The sequence below is a fragment of the Epinephelus fuscoguttatus genome, linkage group LG20 (assembly GCF_011397635.1).
Source record: "Epinephelus fuscoguttatus linkage group LG20, E.fuscoguttatus.final_Chr_v1".
Taxonomy (NCBI): domain Eukaryota; kingdom Metazoa; phylum Chordata; class Actinopteri; order Perciformes; family Serranidae; genus Epinephelus; species Epinephelus fuscoguttatus.
In genome coordinates, this window is record NC_064771.1 from 1,104,156 (window position 1) to 1,123,119 (window position 18,964).

At 41.2% G+C, this 18,964-nt stretch overlaps 1 protein-coding gene across 1 annotated transcript in view; it reads right to left on the reverse strand.

The window, feature by feature from the left end:
* Window positions 1-3,591: 3,591 nt before the first annotated feature.
* The window catches only part of LOC125881006 (serine/threonine-protein kinase SBK1-like), a 79,227-nt gene continuing 63,854 nt past the window's right edge, over window positions 3,592-18,964 (reverse strand). Inside the window, exons 2-5 of the mRNA XM_049563914.1 lie at window positions 7,161-7,425; window positions 6,872-7,074; window positions 6,463-6,654; window positions 3,592-6,386 (exon numbers count right to left, since the gene is read on the reverse strand). Of these exons, the coding sequence (XP_049419871.1) occupies window positions 5,655-6,386; window positions 6,463-6,654; window positions 6,872-7,074; window positions 7,161-7,332 (1,299 nt within the window). The 5' untranslated portion in view covers window positions 7,333-7,425 and the 3' untranslated portion in view covers window positions 3,592-5,654. The remainder of the gene's footprint in view (window positions 6,387-6,462; window positions 6,655-6,871; window positions 7,075-7,160; window positions 7,426-18,964) is intronic.

Genomic DNA, 18,964 nt, shown 5'->3' on the forward strand with positions numbered 1-18,964 from the left:
CATCTGCCGGTATGGAGAATTATTTCCTCTCATGCAGGTGCAGAATATACATGCTGGTTGGCCATTGGCTGTAGTCTTTGTGGTGTGTTCATGTGCAGCTTTTTGGCAGAGACACGGCAATGTCAGGAGATGCAACAAGGGGCCTTCTTCACGGCTGGTTCTCTGAAGTCCGTTTGGTGTGTCTAGGCCTTTACAGGTTACAGTTACATTTATTTTGTAATGGGAACAGTAAATAGAGATCATATTTAATGGGCTGTTCTGAACATTTTAGTGGATATTAGAAAATGTTTACTCATTACCAAAGTTTGACTAAAATGATGGCTCAGAAAAAGCAATCAGAAAAGTGATGCTGTGTTTAGTGGCCAATGGGGTGGCTAGGCTTTAGGCCCTATTCTGACGTAGGCCCAGAATGTACGTGCTAGTTGACTGTTGGCTGTAGCCTTTGCTGTGTGTTCAAGTTCATCTTTTTTGCAGAGACACAGGTGGCATGAGGCAACGTAACATTTGGCCTTCATCGCCACTAGTTTTGTACATCAGTTTGGTGTGGCGGGTAAGTAGTTATAAGTCGGATTGTGACGATTACTCTGGATCAATATATCGATTCGATGACCAACGATCCCACTTCATCGATGCAAAGTGAAAACATCGATCAATATCATTATCTTTAGGATGGGCATTTATTAAATTATAAATGATAAATTATATTATTTATAAAATTATAAATTCTATGTCATCTCAAACAGCAGGAGTCAGATAATGGTCAGCAGCTGAGACAAAGATGATGAGGATAATGTTATTTACTCAGTAATAAATCAGCAGTATAGAAATACTTTTGATTTCAAATAAAGTACGGGTCAACAGACAGAGCACGTGCCGTACGTAAGCTATGCTATTATGACATAAACGTGACATACCTGCCTGGCATCTCATTCTGCTAACTTCTTACAGAAACACAGCAACATTAGCTGCTCTGTTTCAACAGTTTGGCTGAAAAAACATTGCATACAGGCTGAAATTTGCAGGAATTCGTGCACAGAAATAAAATAAAACATCCGGTTAATTTTCAAAATAAAATACAGTGTTCACGACGGATCATATTTCCCTGCACTACACCTTGAAAACGTCATGGGCGGAGGCAGGCCTGAAGTCAACAGGTCAGAGGTTTTCAGACGTCATTTCACCCCGTTGACACCATGGATGTTAATCATGGAGGTGCACCGAGATGTCTTCTTACTACTCCTCTGGTTTTGTGGTTCTGTTTATAGAAACTACATCTTGTTATATTGCGCGATTATGCGTGAATTCACAAGATCTTGTGGATCCTCGTGACTCTCGCTGTCCAGCTGAGCTGCACCGCTCCACACAGCAAATGTAGCTGGTGAGTGTTGATGGACGGCAGAGCACGCAGCAGATAACCAGCGCAGCCGTTCCGCAACAGACGCGCACCCAGTGGAATTCCAGGAAATGCGACTTAAACCAACAGTGAGTAAGAAAAAGTACAAATGTCATTTGTTAAGCTGTGAGATGAAGAAAACTGCAAGCCACTAGGCTAATTTATGCAATGTAAACGTGCTTAAGCTAATAAAAGACTAGCAAAAAATTATTGTTTTGTCTGTGAACCTTGAACATTTATTGTTGAGTTGAATTTTATACCTTTGTTAAAGGATCTTGTTACTAATCCATGTTTTATGGCTGTTTTTTTTTTTATGGCTGGAGAAGTTCGCCTTCAGGGCTTAAAGCCAGATAGACCAAAACGTTTTATGGAACAGTCTCCTGGTTTGGGTTAAAATATAAAGATTTCTTCCAAAAAGATCTCTCTGACAAAAAGCCCTGAAGGTTAACTTATCCCATGTGCTGTTTTATGTGTGTTTGAGGAGTCAGTTTAAAGCAAACTTTATTGTACTTAACCAGTTACAATCTTATATATAATGACGAAAAACTGTCTGCGGGTGTGTCTGTTCCACGTTTTTCTCCTCACTGACTTGGTCAATCCATGTGAAATTTGGCACAGTGGTAGAGGGTCATGGGAGGATGCGAATGAAGCAATATTACATCAATTGGCCAAAGGGGGGCGCTATAGCAACCGACTGAAATTGCAAACTTTGAATGGGCATATCTCATGCCCGTATGTCGTAGAGACATGAAATTTTGCACAGAGATGCCTCTACTCATGAGGAACAAATCTGAACCCATAACTTCCGGTTATATGGATTTTCCACCATTTTTGAACTTTTTGAAAAACACTTAAAATCGATCTCTTCCTAGGAAGTTTGACCAATCTGCATGAAACTCAGTGAACATAATCTAGGGACCAATATCTAAAGTTCCCTCTTGGCAAAAGTTGGAAAACTGAGCTTCTATAAGGTAATGAATATTGGCTCATCACATAAAGGTGTATAATATCTCAAGGGTTTCACTGATCACCACGCAATAATGGAGGGGACCCCTCCATTATTGACCCAATCAAACAGAATGGCAGCGCTAGAGAGCTCATTTCTTATCTAGGCCAAACTGCCATATCAATTTTTACTAAACTTTGTAGATATGTAGAACAGGATGCCTCAAGGTGACTGGAGAAATTTAACTCTAACTGGCAACTGGGTGGCACTATAACAACAGAAAAATGCTTAAAAATGGCTAAAATGTGATCGATCACTGTGGCTCCCCCTGTGGCCGAATGTTTTTTTTTGTTTGTTTGTTTGTTTTTTGGTATGACTAAGTCATGGTATGGTATGCTGTACATAATCACGGAAACTGTCAGTGTGTCATTCTGTCAGTCAGTCATTCTGTCTGTCCCACATTTTTCTACTCACTGTTCAGTCTATGTGAAACTGCACATAGGCATTGAGGTTTGGCATAGGTAGAAGGTGACAAAGCTACCAATGGGTATGGACTAGTTATTTACATTATGTGTTGTTTTTATCTTTAATGGCCAAAAGCAAAAAAGAAAGGGGTGGCAGTTTCTTCTGTAACAGACTGTGCTGAATGGGCAAATAATGTCATCTCTTATCGATTTCAGGCCACTGAATCGGCAAATATCGTATCCAAAGAATCAATATAATATTGTACTGTGATTAAACAAGTGATTTGCACGCATTATAATAAGTCATGGTTGAAGGCATTTTGGATTTGGCACCAGAGATGGAAAACTTGTAGATAAAGGTAAAGCTGTTTAGCTTATTTTTTTTAGCCCACCTGTCGATAGCATTACCACAACAACAAATCTGGAGTTAATGTTAGCATTAAGGTGGAGGCACGCTAGTGAATAGAATGTCAATTCTGCAGTGTATTTTCATGATTAAAGTATGTGGGTTGTGTTCTAATTTGAACAAATGACATGTAAATTCTTAATTGATTTTGTTTGTTTCTTTTTCCAAAAAGTGACAGCCCTAGAGGCCATAACTGGCCACCCCTTGGCTCCGCCACTGCCAGATTTACAGAATTTCTCACCAGACTGATAATGAGCGTTAATGGTTTTCAGGTTTGTAGATACATCTGAGAGGGGCTAAGGATACTTTTAAAGTGAAGGATACTTTTAAAGTGAAAACTGCAGAGACAGAAAGACATGTCTTCTTCACACAGTCATGTGAACCCCCCCCCCACCCCCCCAGCTGAATGTGATGTGCTGAGGTTTACACAGTGAATGTTCAGAATCAGTGCTGCTTGCAGCTCGCTGATGGAGAGCAACGGGCTATAGAAAACAGCACAGCTACAGTATCTATATCAGGACTGTCCTTTGTTCTGAGTCAGAGGGCTGCCAATGAGGTCAGAGATTGTCACACGATGTAATTTCCATACTCGCTCTCTGCTCTGGGTTTTCACAACAGAGCTTTAGCACATACAAGTTCATGCACAATTCCGTCTGGAAAGCATAACACAAAATGCCCAGTCCTATGCATGATCCAATGCTTTCTTTTATTTTGGTAAAATAAAAAGTAGTGATTACGTATTTATTTAGGTAATGTTGAGTTAAAGAAAGAAATTGATTACTTTTTTTCCTGTTAATTTTAACTTGATAGGAAAAACCTATCCACACCACACTACTTCACTACCGGTGGGAATTAAGATGCAAAAATGACATGATTTAATTCCCTACCTGTGACTCAGCTCAGCTCTGTCACTCTATGTCCTCATGCTTTGCTTTATTTTTCTGTTCCTGAAGGTAGTGAGATGAGTACACCACATAACAGCAATACAAATACAACACACTGAATAGAAACTAGTTATTGTTCTGATTTTTTTTAGCCCTAGTATGTCTCAAGAGATCATGACAGCAATATTCACTCAGGAACATAATGCAGGAAATTGTGCTACGGCAAAAATTTCACATCACGACATTTTATGTTTCTTTTTATCTTTTTTTTCCCAGTATTTTTTTTTTTTTTTTGCAAAGCTGGTTCAAATTCTTCATAAAGATAACTTTGAACTACTCATCATGCAGTTTGTAAAAGGTGACTCTTCTGACATCTGTGATTTTTTTCTTCGGATTGAATTGAAAATTATCATGTCTCTTTTCTTTTCAGACAATACATTTTGCTAAAGGTTTTGAGGAAAACAAGCAATACAAACGAATTTTTGAGAAATGTTTCAAAGAAAACAGAAGCTATAAACAGAATTTTGGAGAGTGAAAAGAAAATAGTTTGTCAACAGTTAAGTAGATATGTTTGAGACAAAGTACAGAGACATTATAAGCTTTCTCTCAGACTAGTCTGTTGCTAATGGACATACTGGTTTACAGGCAGCAGCTGTAAAATATTCTGTTGGCCAAACCTCATACATGATATGCAGCTACTCATACCAATATGTGCAGCAGCCAACCACATGTGTTGCACATCATAGCTGTGTGGATTTGGCACAGCTATGCCACAACACCAAAATACAATATGAAGTCTAATGAAAAAGAAAGAAAGCTGCTTTACAAATAACAATAAAAAAATAGTGTGTGTAGTCTTTTTAGATTCAAACAAAGAATAAAATTCTTAAAGCAAAATAAATACACTTTCTGGATTCAAACACACAGAACACAAGTGATACACACAACAGACACATTCACACATCACATTTTTGTAACACGAAACATTTAAACCACTGCTCACTTGTTTTTATCCTACAAGTTATTTCTTTGAACTCTGTATTTAGTCTTTTTCAAAAATACAAATTCTTTGTCTCTTGGCTTCGTCCAAAAATGACAGCAGTCCTGTCCTGAAGAGATTACACAGCACTCTGCCCCTTTGTGTCTATATTTGCTTTTTTTTACTCAAAGTATTGCTTTAAGAAATACATTTTGGTCTTCTTTTCAGATAGTTTTATTGACAAAATCTCTGATGGAAGCAACTTTTCATTTTTCCTCTGGGTTTCACAAAACTGCATTTGCACCCGTCATTGAAATCAAAGTATAAATGGGGCTTCTTATGGAGTCTTTTGACTCCAGTCTGACCAAAAATCCTACCTCGTAAGGAATGTATGCATTCTTCAAATACTCTCTTGTTTAGTCTTCCATGTGTGCTCTGCCTTTCCCAAGATGTTTAAAATGGGGACAAGTGTTAGTACTCAATGTCTGTTTCTTTGTCCATGCATGCACATCTATGTGGTTGAATGAGAGGTATAAAAGTGTGTACCAGTGAGTCTGTGACAGCTTGAACATTCTGATGCACTCAGACGCAGATTTCAATGGGTGTAGCCACCAGCATGCGGCCACCAGGTGAATTGTTTTCTCGTGGCATTCGATCATAGCTATTGGTGGACGACACAGAGCTGTTGGTGGAGACGGACACAAAATGGTGGCCACCACCTGGTTCCATCATCCCACCCTTAGCCCCGCCACCACTCGCCCTCTCAACTACCCCTGGAGACATGGGAGAGAGAGGTGACAGCGGGGAGAGAGTCTGCTGCTTCATCCTCTCCACAAGGAGTTCCTCGTCTTCTTCCCCGGATGAAGATGAGGAGATGCCGTCCACCTCTCCTCTCACCCCTCCTCCTCCACAACCACCAACCCTCTCTCCGCCACCTCCACTGTTGCCGTTGCAATTTTTGTTGTTATTCTCTGTGTCTAGCATCCAGGAGTGGCTGAAGTAGCCAAAGACCTCTTTGACGGAGCAGCGGCGGTCCTGTTCCACAGAGAGCAGCCGGCGGAACATGCGGAGGGCCTGCTCAGTGAAGCGCCTCCACTGGGACGGCACCGTGTTCGTCCTCCTTTTCTGCCAGCGAATAAACTCCTGGTAGAAGGAGTCAGAGGGCAGTGCCTTCTCCCAGGGGAAGTTGCCAGTCAGCATGCAGAACAGCAGCACACCAAAGGCCCAAACGTCAGTGCTGTAGTCCACTGAGAAACCCTCATGACGAGAGACGTCACAAAGCTCTGGAGCTGTGTAGGGGATGGTGCCACTCACCTGGAGGGAAACTCAACAGGTCAGCACCTTGGTCAAAACAAGACAGAATTAGGTTATAGAGAAAAATATTACTCACTCTTTTCACAGGTGAGCCAGCTCGGCGGGTCATGCCAAAATCTGACAGCTTGACTTTGCGGCACTCTCGATCAAAAATAAGGATATTTTCAGGCTTGATGTCCCTGTGGACCAGCTTCTTACAGTGCAAGTAGTCCAAAGCTATGGCTACTTGGTGCACACAACGCTTTGCCACTGCCTCAGGAAGACCAACCTGAAGGGATGGCCAGAGGACGATCAGAGTTAAACACACAATACATACAATGTATACACCAATAAAACACGCATCACTGTCCTGGCTGATTTTATCACTGATCTAACACTCAGCTTCTTAAAAACATGTCAAGATGTCAATATTTTTGCTCAAGTCCTTGATCCAAAAGCAATTATGCATATAAGCAATAACCAGAATAAAAACTAAGATGGAGTACCTGTGGAGGAATGATATCAAAGAGGTCTCCTGCCAGAGCATACTCCTGGGCAAACACGTAGTAGTCATCTGTCTCGAAGGCAATGCCGAACATGTTAATGATGAAAGGGCAGGGAGACAGGTAGAGTGAAATGCTGTACTCCCGCAGGAACGACTTCAGCTTGGTTGTCTTCTTCTTTAGGAACTTCAGTGCCATTTTTGTACCTTATTGGTCAAAGTGGAAGAAAAAGACTTCTTGTTTAGCGCAGCAGGTTATTGTTTATGTGTATGTGTGTGGACGTGTCCCTCACCTCTGATCTTGTGGATAACCAGGTCCACCTTGCCGTAGGTGCCCTTGCCCAGCTCCCTGATCACCTCGTAATACTTGTTTACCTCCAGTCTCTCCAGGTTCTGGGCTGCGATCAGCTGCAGCTCATCCAGGATGTCCACGTTGGCTCGAGACACCAGCGGAGAGGAACTCATGCTGGGGACTGTTTTGGGAGATGTACCAGGAGAAAAATCTGGGAAAAAGACGCTCAGGTGGGACAGAGCAGTAGTAGCTAATAGCTGGTGTCACTGTACAGAAACAAGAGAGGACACACATTTTTAAATTGGCATAGAGGGATAATTTTTATTCTTATCCATGTTTGTATTATTGTTTTAAAATTTGTTTATTATTGATACACATTCATATTATTGTTTGGAATCACAATAGATTGGACTATTCTACAACATATTACAGATTTATATCATCTATGTACCTATGTGGGTTAATTTATATGCAATAAAAATACAACAATAGATGTCATTTACAAATGTGGATGACAAATAAAATGCTAGAAAAAATAAATAAACAGTTACATTTATTGATTTCATGTATATGTCAAACTGATTTTACATTTTAGTCATGTGGAAAAACGTTTTAAAGTGAACATTGTGGTGTAAAATCACATATGAAATATACTTTATATCTCATTCACATTAGGCAGCACGCTGGTGCAGTGATTAGCATTGTCGCCTCACAGCAAGAGGGTTCCTGGTTCTAACCCGGAGTGGGGGGTTCCAACCCCCGGGGTGGGAGAGCCCTTCTGTGCAGAGTTTGCATGTTGTCCCTGTGTCAGTGTGGATTTTCTTCAGCTACTCCAGCCTCCTCCCACAATCTAAAGACATACAGGTTGAAATCGCACAAAACAACCGCACCGAGACTTTCTTGAAGCGGTGGTCTCGGTCCGGTTACAACCAAACTCTGGTGTGGTTCGTTTGTGGTGAGAACGTGTTCCCACCTCGATCTGAACCAGGTTCCAAAGGTTCTATAACGAAAGTGTTTTGTGGAAACAGGGCTATAGTCACCAATTAACCTGCATGTCTTTAGACTGGGAGGAAGCCGGAGAACCCTTAGAAAAGCCCACACTGGTGTGGGAAAAACAGGCAAAGTCCACATAGAAAGGCCCCAAACCTGGATTTGAAACCGGGCACCCTCTTGCTGTGAGGAGACAGTACTAATCACTTCACCACTGTGAAGTTATTGGAAAAAAAAAAAAAAAAAAAGATAATAAAAAAATAAAGGATAAAGGGGATGGATATGTGAGTAGAAGAGTGTGTTTTCGGTTTTTAGGGTCAGTGATGGACAACACGTCTTAGATGGAGCAGCTCACAGTCTGCTGCTCTGATCTAGAGTGATAGTCACTGAAAATGCCAATTATCTGCAGTGAAGGCTTAAGTCATTTCAAATACTGTTTGCCAAAGGGAATGCCAGAGCTGAGTTCTCTCTACACACACACACACACACACACAGCCAATAAGAGTCCTTTTTAGCAAATCCATTCCTTGCTGCAGTGTGATTAATTTGCTTTCTTGTTTTTTTCTTTCTAAGCAGTCTGCCAAGTCCTGAACGTCACTGATCGAAGCACACGTGGAAGAAACAAGAGTTTGCATACACACACACACACACACACACACACACACACACACATGAACACATGCACACACACAAGCACACTCATTACATAACCTGAGGTGCTAGAAAGCAGCCTCTCCATCCCTAAGCAGACATTTTGCCTTCCTGTTTTTGGGATTCACTGGATCACAGCTTCTTCTCTTGTCATCTGAAATGGTAAGATGTAGGGCTGCACGATATATCGTTTGAACATCGCAATGTGTGCATGTGTGATAGTCACATCGCAGGACATGCAATGTTTTCTCTTTTTTTTAGATCATGTAAACTTTTGTTTTGCTTCAGAAAAGCAGCTCCTTGCTCCGCTTGCCTCTCTCTCGCTGTCTCTCCCTCTCTAACAACAGCAGCCCCTCCCCCTCTCATGCACACTCTGCAGTCACACACTGAAAATGAGCGACATGCAAGAGGGAGAAACGGACTTTTCTGTCCATTCTGAAAGTCACTATGTCACATTACACGATTGTGGAGTCATAAAATCATGCCGTGTGTAACACTGGTGAATGTATGAAACCACACAGGCTATGTGGTCTGCCAATCATTTGAGCGGAACCAATCAACAGTGGTCTCCCTCACCTGAGCCCTGTCCCTTTCCCTCCGGTAAACGAGAAGAGGCTACCTGACTCAGTAGACGGCAGCACGCCAGCGGACAACCACACGCTACACATACAGTTGGTAATAAGAGCAGAAACACGGAGAAAGGAGGACAGGAGATGGAGGTCGGAACTCTTTAATGCTGGAGCGGGAAGTCGGTGACTGTAGGAGGAAGCAAGACAAACTCATGTCATGCTGCACACTGAGACGATTCGTTCAACTGCCTTTTTTGGATGATGTGCTGTTGCTGGAAACTCATGCTGGATGTGACGGGACACTGGTCAGGCTTGTTGATGATGATGATGATGATGATGATGAAGAAGCTGAAGATCAACTGAAATGATAGGACTAGAGTGACATTGACTAGAATTAAAGCTGAACTGTGAAATGTGAAATTTGCCACTAGTAGACTGTGACTTTCCATATGGAACCTCTGTAAATATTTTTCTACTCAAGGCCTTTGTTTTGTTTAATTAATTCTTGTTATTATCAATACACTTAAAAGCATTTTTGTTTGTACATATTTTGTCAATACACTCTCTTATCATTGCAAATACTGTGTGTGTCTCATCCATTCTCACCAGCTCCCAGAGCTAAACCTCAACCCACAACTAGTCCATCTACATGTTAACTCTGGTATGCTACCTAATTTATTAGTCTGGTGGGTATAAGTGCTACATGTGACTTAGCCGACAGACATGACACACTACACGATGGTCCACACCAATTATCCCCGGTCATTTTTCACGACATGCATGATGTCATCGGGTTATTCTTGTCCTATTTTTATTACTTTTACAATTATTTCAGTCACTGTGTCTGTTCATGTGCCAGCCAAAATGTTGTTGTAGTAATGTAAAAAGCCCCAGCAGATGGTAGGATCTTCATTTGAAGTACCGTACTCAAACATAAAAGTCATTGAATCCTCCATAACAAGTTCCTACAAATGTTTCACAAAAAAAGCCTATTTAGAAAATGGAGGGATTCTCTCAGCCCAGGTTCAGGAAGTGTTGAGTTTGAAATGATGGATTAACTTGATCAAGGCAACGGGAGTGGATACAAAGTAAAAATATAAACAGTTATTTGACATCCATCCCACCTCACCTCACACCTCAGTGAGAGACAAGTCTCAAAACTTGATTGGACAGTACTTTTACGGTGTCATGTGACTCTGTGATGTCACCAGGCAACTGTAGAAGTTCTGCTCCCTTCACTGTCAGAGGTGTTTTCTTCTTTCTCATGGGCTGCCAACCGGCCCAGACCCTTCCTCCTGGGCTCTGACCAGTTCAGAGGCCCTTGCCCCCAAACCACTAAAGGGACGGCAATTGCTCTACAGACCTTTGCTCTCTTTCTCCTGGACCATGACCTGCTTGTCCACAGCAGGGCAAAACCTGAAATCAGAGACTAACTTTGCAGCAACAAGGAGAACCAAGTTGAGTTAGCACCCCAACATCTATCTCTGCAAGGACCCCGAGCAACCGGCTTCCTTGGATCTGCATCTTAGGAACAAGGACACAACAAAGACTGCACCTGGAACCACAGCTCTTTCCAGCTTTGCCCTGCCAGCTAACAAAAGGAGCACGCGTCAAACCAACCTTTCCCTCCATCCATTCAAGGATTGGTAATGTAACAAATGGGCATAGCTTTATCACAGCTGTGCAAGCTAAGCAAGACTCTTTAACTTGTTGAATGTGATTTAATACTATTTACTGAGTCATTGTTGTGATTGCTGCAGTTAGATTATTGGTTAGTTTGCTTCACCAAAGCTAAGTGTTTAGTTTGCTAATGCTTTTCATAGTCTTGCATGCAACTAAACATCCTCTGCACTAGTCCAGACCCTTAGCAACACATATCACATTCGCATAGACTCATCTACAAATTTGCTTTCAACAGAGCTACACCCAAACATGCAGTTCAAAGTTCCCGCTTCTTTTCCTTTGTCTTTGTCCTGACCACACAGTCGGACAAACACCTCCCCTGATCTGAAGCCAGCTTTGATTCGGCCATCTTGTAGTTCTCTGTTGTCAGCCATTTTGTTTTGTAGGGCCAAACGGCCCTTTGATTACCACACCCACCTTTGTCTTTCTCTCGCACACACACACACACACACACATATATATATATATATATATATATATATACACATCAAACAAATATATATATATATATATATATATATATATATATATATATACACACACACACACACACACCAAGCTTGTATGTAGTTAGTTAGTTAGTTAGTTAGTTAGAATTTGTGTGTTTTATTTTGCTTTGCTTCCTTTATGAATAAATATATTTTTGGAATCATATCTGCTGTCTGTTTAATGCTGCACAAAAGTGAATGGTCAACCTCTGCTACGCCAAGAACTCCAAAATCCTTCCACCTTTACTATTCATATAGTAATTTTGGTTATAGTTATTAATTCAATTATCAATCAAAATGCCAAATTGATAGTTTAGTTACATCTTTAACTGGCTATCATTTTTCCCTTCTTGGGAATGGTGCCCCATGAGGTGATTTAATGTAAATTAAGTCACATTATTGACAGAATTAATAATTATTATGAATAATTATTATTTCAGATTTAATACTTAATACTTTAATTGGAGATCTATAAGAAGGTCATGCCCTTGGTGAGGCATGGTCACAACTTTTTTGGTGCCGTGAGGCCTACTATTATAATTTACAACACTGTCATCACTTGGACTGTTGTCACTTTTACAGCACCTCTTTATAGTCAACAAATATCCATGTCAATCATACACAAGTTACATCTACCTGATATTCTTCCTAAATCCTTTAAAGCGTTAACTCTCTTTCCACCATCAAATGTGGAGATGCAGAAAATAGCATTCTTATATAGGCAGAGCAGCTGGGCTCAGCCTATATAAGGCTGGGGGGGTCTACATTGGGGTGCATAGATGTAGCCATATATGCAGTGGTCAAATTGTTAATTTTTAACAAGGGGGATGCAATGTAGCTTTTTTGTGTGTACACATCATCAAATATGACAGCACAGATGTGCAAAATTAATCAAGATAAAGAAAAATGGCATGACCTATACGTGCTGCCTTTATAAACACAAATCATGCAGTAGTATTGCTATTGCAATACAGATCAAAAAACATTTAGAGCATAAATAAGAGTAGTTCTGAAATAGCTGTGAAAATTAATCTTAGAGTCACTCTTATCCTATAGACAATTCCTTAGCCAGTTATAATTTCTCCTTACCTGTGAAGCCTTGGGCTGATAATTGGTGCTGCTGTCAGGTCCCTGTCCTGATACCTGCCTGGTTTATCCCTGTCCTTCTTCTATTTATTGCAATAATATAGATAATAAATGTGCAAAGCGGAGTTTGCATGTTCTCCCCGTGTCAGCGTGGGTTCTCTCCAGGCACTCCAGCTTCCTCCCACAGTCCAAAGACATGCAGATTGGGGACTAGGTTAATTGATAACTCTAAATTGTCCGTAAGTGTGAATGTGAGCGTGAATGGTTGTCTGTCTCTTCGTGTCAGCCCTGCGATAGTCTGGCGACCTGTCCAGGGTGTACCCTGCCTCTCGCCCAATGTCAGCTGGGATAGGCTCCGGCCCCCCCGCGACCCTCAAGAGGATGAAGCGGTTAGAAGATGAAAGAAGATGAATGTGCAAAGCAAAAGAAATAGAATTACCAATAGTAGTGGTGACATAGCTGTGGAAATTAATCACACAGTCACTTTTGTGCTCTAGATATTTTCTCTCAGCCAGTTATAATCTGTCCTCACCTGTGAAGACTCTGCATGATCATCCTTGCTGGCCTCTGGTCCACTGTCTCCTCCCTGATCCTGCTCTTTATATTGTGGCAAAAAAAGATTAAAAAAAATATGTGCAAAGCAATAGTGAGCACAAGTTCTTATTAAGGAGGAGTGGGTTTTTTCCTAGCATGAAACTAGCTAGCAAGCAATTTAATATAGGTAACATTAACATTAGTGTTCTTATTAACTAGCTTAACTTGATATATTGGCATCTATTAATTAGTCATCATTTAGCTAACATTATCTACATGCAGCATTATTACTCAACTTAGACGGTTTGTTTGGAAGAAACTGTGCAAGGTTTTTTGCTTCTTGCTGGCTGCTTTGCTGAACATAGTTAACACAGATGCACTGCCCAGTAGAACACCTCTCATTGACTGATTCTGATCACAAAATGACAGCATGTGTATGCGCCTGGCACCGCCTACTCATGGTGCGTTTAAAGACGGCTTGGAAAAAACATGTTACCACATGTTAAAAACGAATTGAATGGTTGTAACGGCTGTAAAAAAGTGCGGGGGACAGAGGGCACAGATACGGGAAGTGCGGGGGACATGTCCCCTGTGTCCCCCCTCAAATTACGTCCGTGCTTGCACACACAGATTCTAGATTAACAAGGGGGATGCTTTTTGATCAATTTTCTAACAAAGGGGATGGCATCCCCCCTCACCCCCCCCTCATCCCCCCTCAATTCGACCACTGCATATATGTATCGCTGTGCTGTCAGCTGGCGGAAGTTTTCCCACCTGTCAAGCAGGCCGGATAGTGTCTGGCTGTTAAAACCCCTAATGCTTGGTCATCCAGTGATTAAAAGATAACATCCGATTAAAGGAGATAAATAAAAACAACTGATGTCTAAGCAGATAGCATAAATCAGTTAAAAATCGCGGGTTAGGGAGAGCACAGGCAGGCAGCTACAGACGCCGACACATGCGCTTTAGTTGTGAAATAATTTTATGAACATAATATCTAAGCTCTGTCTTTTAACTGACCAAATAGCAGCTGCAAGGGAGCTCTCTCTCTCTCTCTCTCTCTCTCTCTCTCTCTCTCTCTCTCTCTCTCTCTCACACACACACACACACACACACACACACACACACACACACACACACACAGCATATGGTAATCTGTTTTTCTATTTCTATTTCTATCTAACATTTCCATTGTCAATTAATGTGCCTTGTACTGATGTCCCCCTTATATTACTTTAGTAGCAGTAAGTTGATATTAATTCTTGGTTGAGTCTTCTCTATATGCTGAAATCGACTGTAAATCCACATTTTAAAGCTGATATTTGCTGATGAGTTTGCATCCCTGGTGTGTGTGTGTGTGTGTGTGTGTGTGTGTGTGTGTGTGTGTGTGTACGTGTGTGTGTGTGTTTATGTGTGAGTGCGAGAGAAAGAAAGAGAGACAGCTGGTTTGCTCTAACATTAAAACAAAACTGGAATCATTTGTGTGTCTCTCCCCTGCCTATCCCACCCTTGTAAGCTTTAGATGGGAATTAATCAAAATTTGTGTTACGTTCCATGTACTTATATACGTAATATATAAATTCACTTGATACTTCTTATTCTAATTCCAGAGACATGCTCATCAAGGCAAGGTGATGATTGTCAGAGGGAAAAGTAATAAAATATATATATATAGCTTATACTACAGGTCATTCTAGGGCAATAAAAGATGTGGGCATTTTCAAGATATTTACATGAATCATACTATTTGACTATTAAAAAACCCTGATCAGCCTAAGCGATTGAATGACTGTGCTTGCTTAGCATAGCTACCATCCTCATCTCTCACCTGGTGTTGCTTAACTACTTGAAAAATTAGTAGAACAAAGAAATCGGATAAACACGACCTATCCTGTCTGTCCTCTCAGTCTTTGCAAAAGGGAAAATGCAGCGTCTGCTGAGATTCCGAACTGCCTGGGGAGTTGCTATGATGTATTGTGGGGTTGTTAGTTTAAACATCTTCATTTGTGGCCTTCATTCAGCCTGCAGGTAACAGCCTTTTCCTCTTCTCACACACATCCAAATTACACAGAAATACAGTATATGATATAGCTTGGAGAGATGTTACAGAGATCATATTTTTGGCCTTTAACTTGTTATGTATGTGTAACTGCCTGTTTATTTCTGAGTAATTTTTATTTTTTTTATCTACCTTCATTGGTTAGAGAAAGATAGATTGCAGTATGAAAGGGTGGAGAGAGCAGGGAAGACACGCAGCAAAGGGCTGCAGGCTGGATTCAAACCCATGGCCACTGCAGAGGACTTGCACCCTCAGTACAGTAATTTAACTTAATTTTTACATTCCAACACTGATAACTGCTAATGATGACAAACTTCCTGATATGTTTTAGATCAAGCATTGGAACAAGGTTTACGGGGAAGAACAGGCACCCAATAGAGAGACAAGTCCATCATTTGTATCAACTGCAGTACATAAGATATTCAGTGTTAACCACAACTGATACAGACGCACTGCCTTGTTTTATGAATTAAGTGCCACACTCCCTCATTTCTGCTCTGGTCAGTCTGATTGCCGGTTGATTGGCCACTGCTGTGTGATGTTGGGCTGCGTTCTGACAAAAATTGACTCTGGATCAACTTTTTCAACACAGGCAGCTGCATTTTTTTTGGCACCCCATGTGGTCGCCCTCCACATTCAAATGAAAAGGATTATCTGTGACTTTTTTCAATCCACAAAACACTCCTGGAGTTTCACACAAAAATGGTCAACAATGGCTTCATTGCAAACATTTAAATAAACAACTAAAAAAACACATAAAATGTCTCCATACTGCTCATCTGGCATCATCCAAGTCTCCTAAAGCCCCAACATGCCAAGTTGTAGTGTTGTCACAGTACCAAAATTGGGACCCACGGTACGATACCAGTGAAAGTATCACATTTCTGAGTAGTATCACGATACCACAGCAAAAATTAGGCAGATGTGCCTTTTGTCATTTATAAAAAGATAAATAACTCTTCTATAATACATCAATGATATTTCAGTGGAATAAATTACTTATTGACTTATTCATACTTCAAAAACAGCATCAATAAGTGATTAACATAGGGGGGATCAAAATAAAATAAAAATCAACCAGCCACCCTCCTCTTCTGATAAGTTAAGAACAGTCCCTTCAGTGCAGTGAGGTTTGTGGACCGTTACCTGCCACAAAGAGAGCAATGTGAACGGTTCATTTGTCCTCTGACATGTTGCATACCTGTGTGCCGCCACGGCTCAGCTGTTCAGGTACTTCTGGGCAGTCATGACACCAAGGAAGAGGAAATTATTGGACCTGGATCCAGGCTTCTCAAGGATGGCGAGGAGGGGGATATGACGTATGCCGTAAAGCAGACAAATTTTTTGTATTTTGTGTCTGGGTTCCTACCCGAACCCCAAAACTGCATAGTGCCAGTGCAAGTGAAACAGACACTCTCAAGCAATGACGGAGGTGTCATACAACCTATTGTGAGTTGATGTACCATCACAAGGATCTTGGATATATATTTTGAGGGGTAAAAAAATCCATTGTGTTGCTTTAAATCATGATCTTAATAATGTAGGACAAATCTGTAGAATAATGGTATTTTTCTGCAGAACATTTCATGAAAATTTCTGTGAATTCAATGTTTTTGCACTTTATTTTAATTAGGATATTTTTCTTTAATTTTATGGTTTTTGTTTGGCAGCCATAGCTGCCAGTCAGACACTTTTTTGCAGAATTGTTGCATGTAACGAGCTGTTGTAAACTCAAGTAGCATTTACTGAACCTATCTCTGCTGTGCTCTGTTGCATACATTTGGACAGGCAAACCCACCTTCGTGTAACACAGAGGCCTCTAGTTTCCCGGCGCGGTGCAGGGTTTCAAACCCCGCGCAGAGCCAGTTTTGAGCAGCGCAACCCGAGGCGCGCTCAGTTTGGTAGTTTAGCAGACCGAGGTATGCTGAGGTTGTGGCGGCGCAGCAGGGGGAGGTGTTGACCATAAGCGTTTCTAGCCCATTTTTGGGCACCCCTAAATTGAGTCCCAGCACCCCTAAAATTGGAGAGATTTTTTTATTTTATTTTGTTTGTTACTATATGTCCTTTTTTAACAAGCTAGAAAAGTGTCAAAACCATACAGTACTTGGTTGAAACGTAATATTTTAACAACAAAAATACAGCAGCCCCCACACACACACACACCCACACACACACACACACACACAGACACACATACACCTTTCCCCGACTCGGGCTCTGAGCGCTCTATCTGCACAGAGCAATGCGCTACCTGGTTTAAACCAGGATATGTGGCACATTTCTTAACTTCTGCCACTCCATACCAACACATTATTTTTATTACCAGTCCTCATTTTTGCTGCATTTAATTGTAGGTCACTGTTAATGTTGTTAGATAGGAGTTAGCTGACGTTTTTTCTAGCTAGGAAATGTTACAGGTGGTCAGTACCACTGTCCTCTGTTTGAATTGGAATGAGAGAAGCTAGCTGTTGTGTCATGTGCATGTGTTAATATCATAGTCTATGGTTAATATTAAAGCCAAGGTGCTACTGACTAGCTAACTGACTGGATGACTCCTATTGTGTGTATTTATTATTATTATTAGGGCCCAAGCACCTAGCGGTGCGAGGACCCTATTGAAATGCAAGGATTTTTTATTAGGGCCCGAGCACCTAGCGGTACGAGGACCCTATTGAAATGCAAGGATTTTTTTATTATTATTATTATTATTATTATTATTATTATTATTATTATTATTATTCCTCCAAATGAATTGCCTTTTTGGGAGCCTTAACATACCCGAAAACTCATGAAACTTTGCACACATCTCAGAACTGGTGAAAAATTTGATATTTTAAGGGTCTCGTGTGCGGGTTCCAAAAAATGGCTCAGTAGCGCCCCCTACAAAAGTTTGAGGAAACAGCCCCTGAAGCTAGTTTAACCTACATGTATGAAACTCGGCAGGCTTATGTAACGCCCAGAGACATACAAAAAAGCCTCTTGGAGGCATGCTCTAAACCCAACAGGAAGTCGGCCATTTTGAATTTACTGTGCAATTTTGGTGCATTTTTGGCCATTTCCAGGGGTCATAAATGAACGAACTAGTCCTAGAGATTTCATCCGATCGACTTCAAACCTTGGTCTGTCCCATCCCCAGCCGTGATGATAAACGTTGCTGTAACTTGACTCCACGTGGGAATATCTTGCCAAAACTTCACACATATGATGACAGTCCAGCCCTGAACACATCTACAGAGGAATTTTGAATCACCGCCATAGCGCCACCTACTGGCAACAGAAAGCTACTTTATACATTCTTTGATGTCCCTCTTCTAGCAGGTTAATCAGACCCACCTCAAACTTGCTGGTCTAAGTCCTTAGACCTTGATGATACTTAAAAATGAAGCTTTTGAGTTTTCATCAAACGCCGTCACTGTGGCACCGCCTTGTTCGCCATTAAACACGATGTTGTTTTGAAGGGACAAGGGATGCTTGAAAACTCACCAAACGTGGCATACACATCACAGGTTGCAATTCATGCTGTCTGATGTGATTTTTGTGCTTTGATGCACCAAGATGGCTCAACAGCGCCCCCTAGAATATTTCAATTAAGCAGCCCCCAAAGCTGCTTTGACCTGCATGTATGAAACTTGGTAGGCACCTGTAACACTCAATCACATTCAAAAAAGCCTCTTGGAGCCATGCTCCAAACCCAACAGGAAGTCCGCCATTTTGAATATACTTGTGCCACTTTTGTGCATTTTTG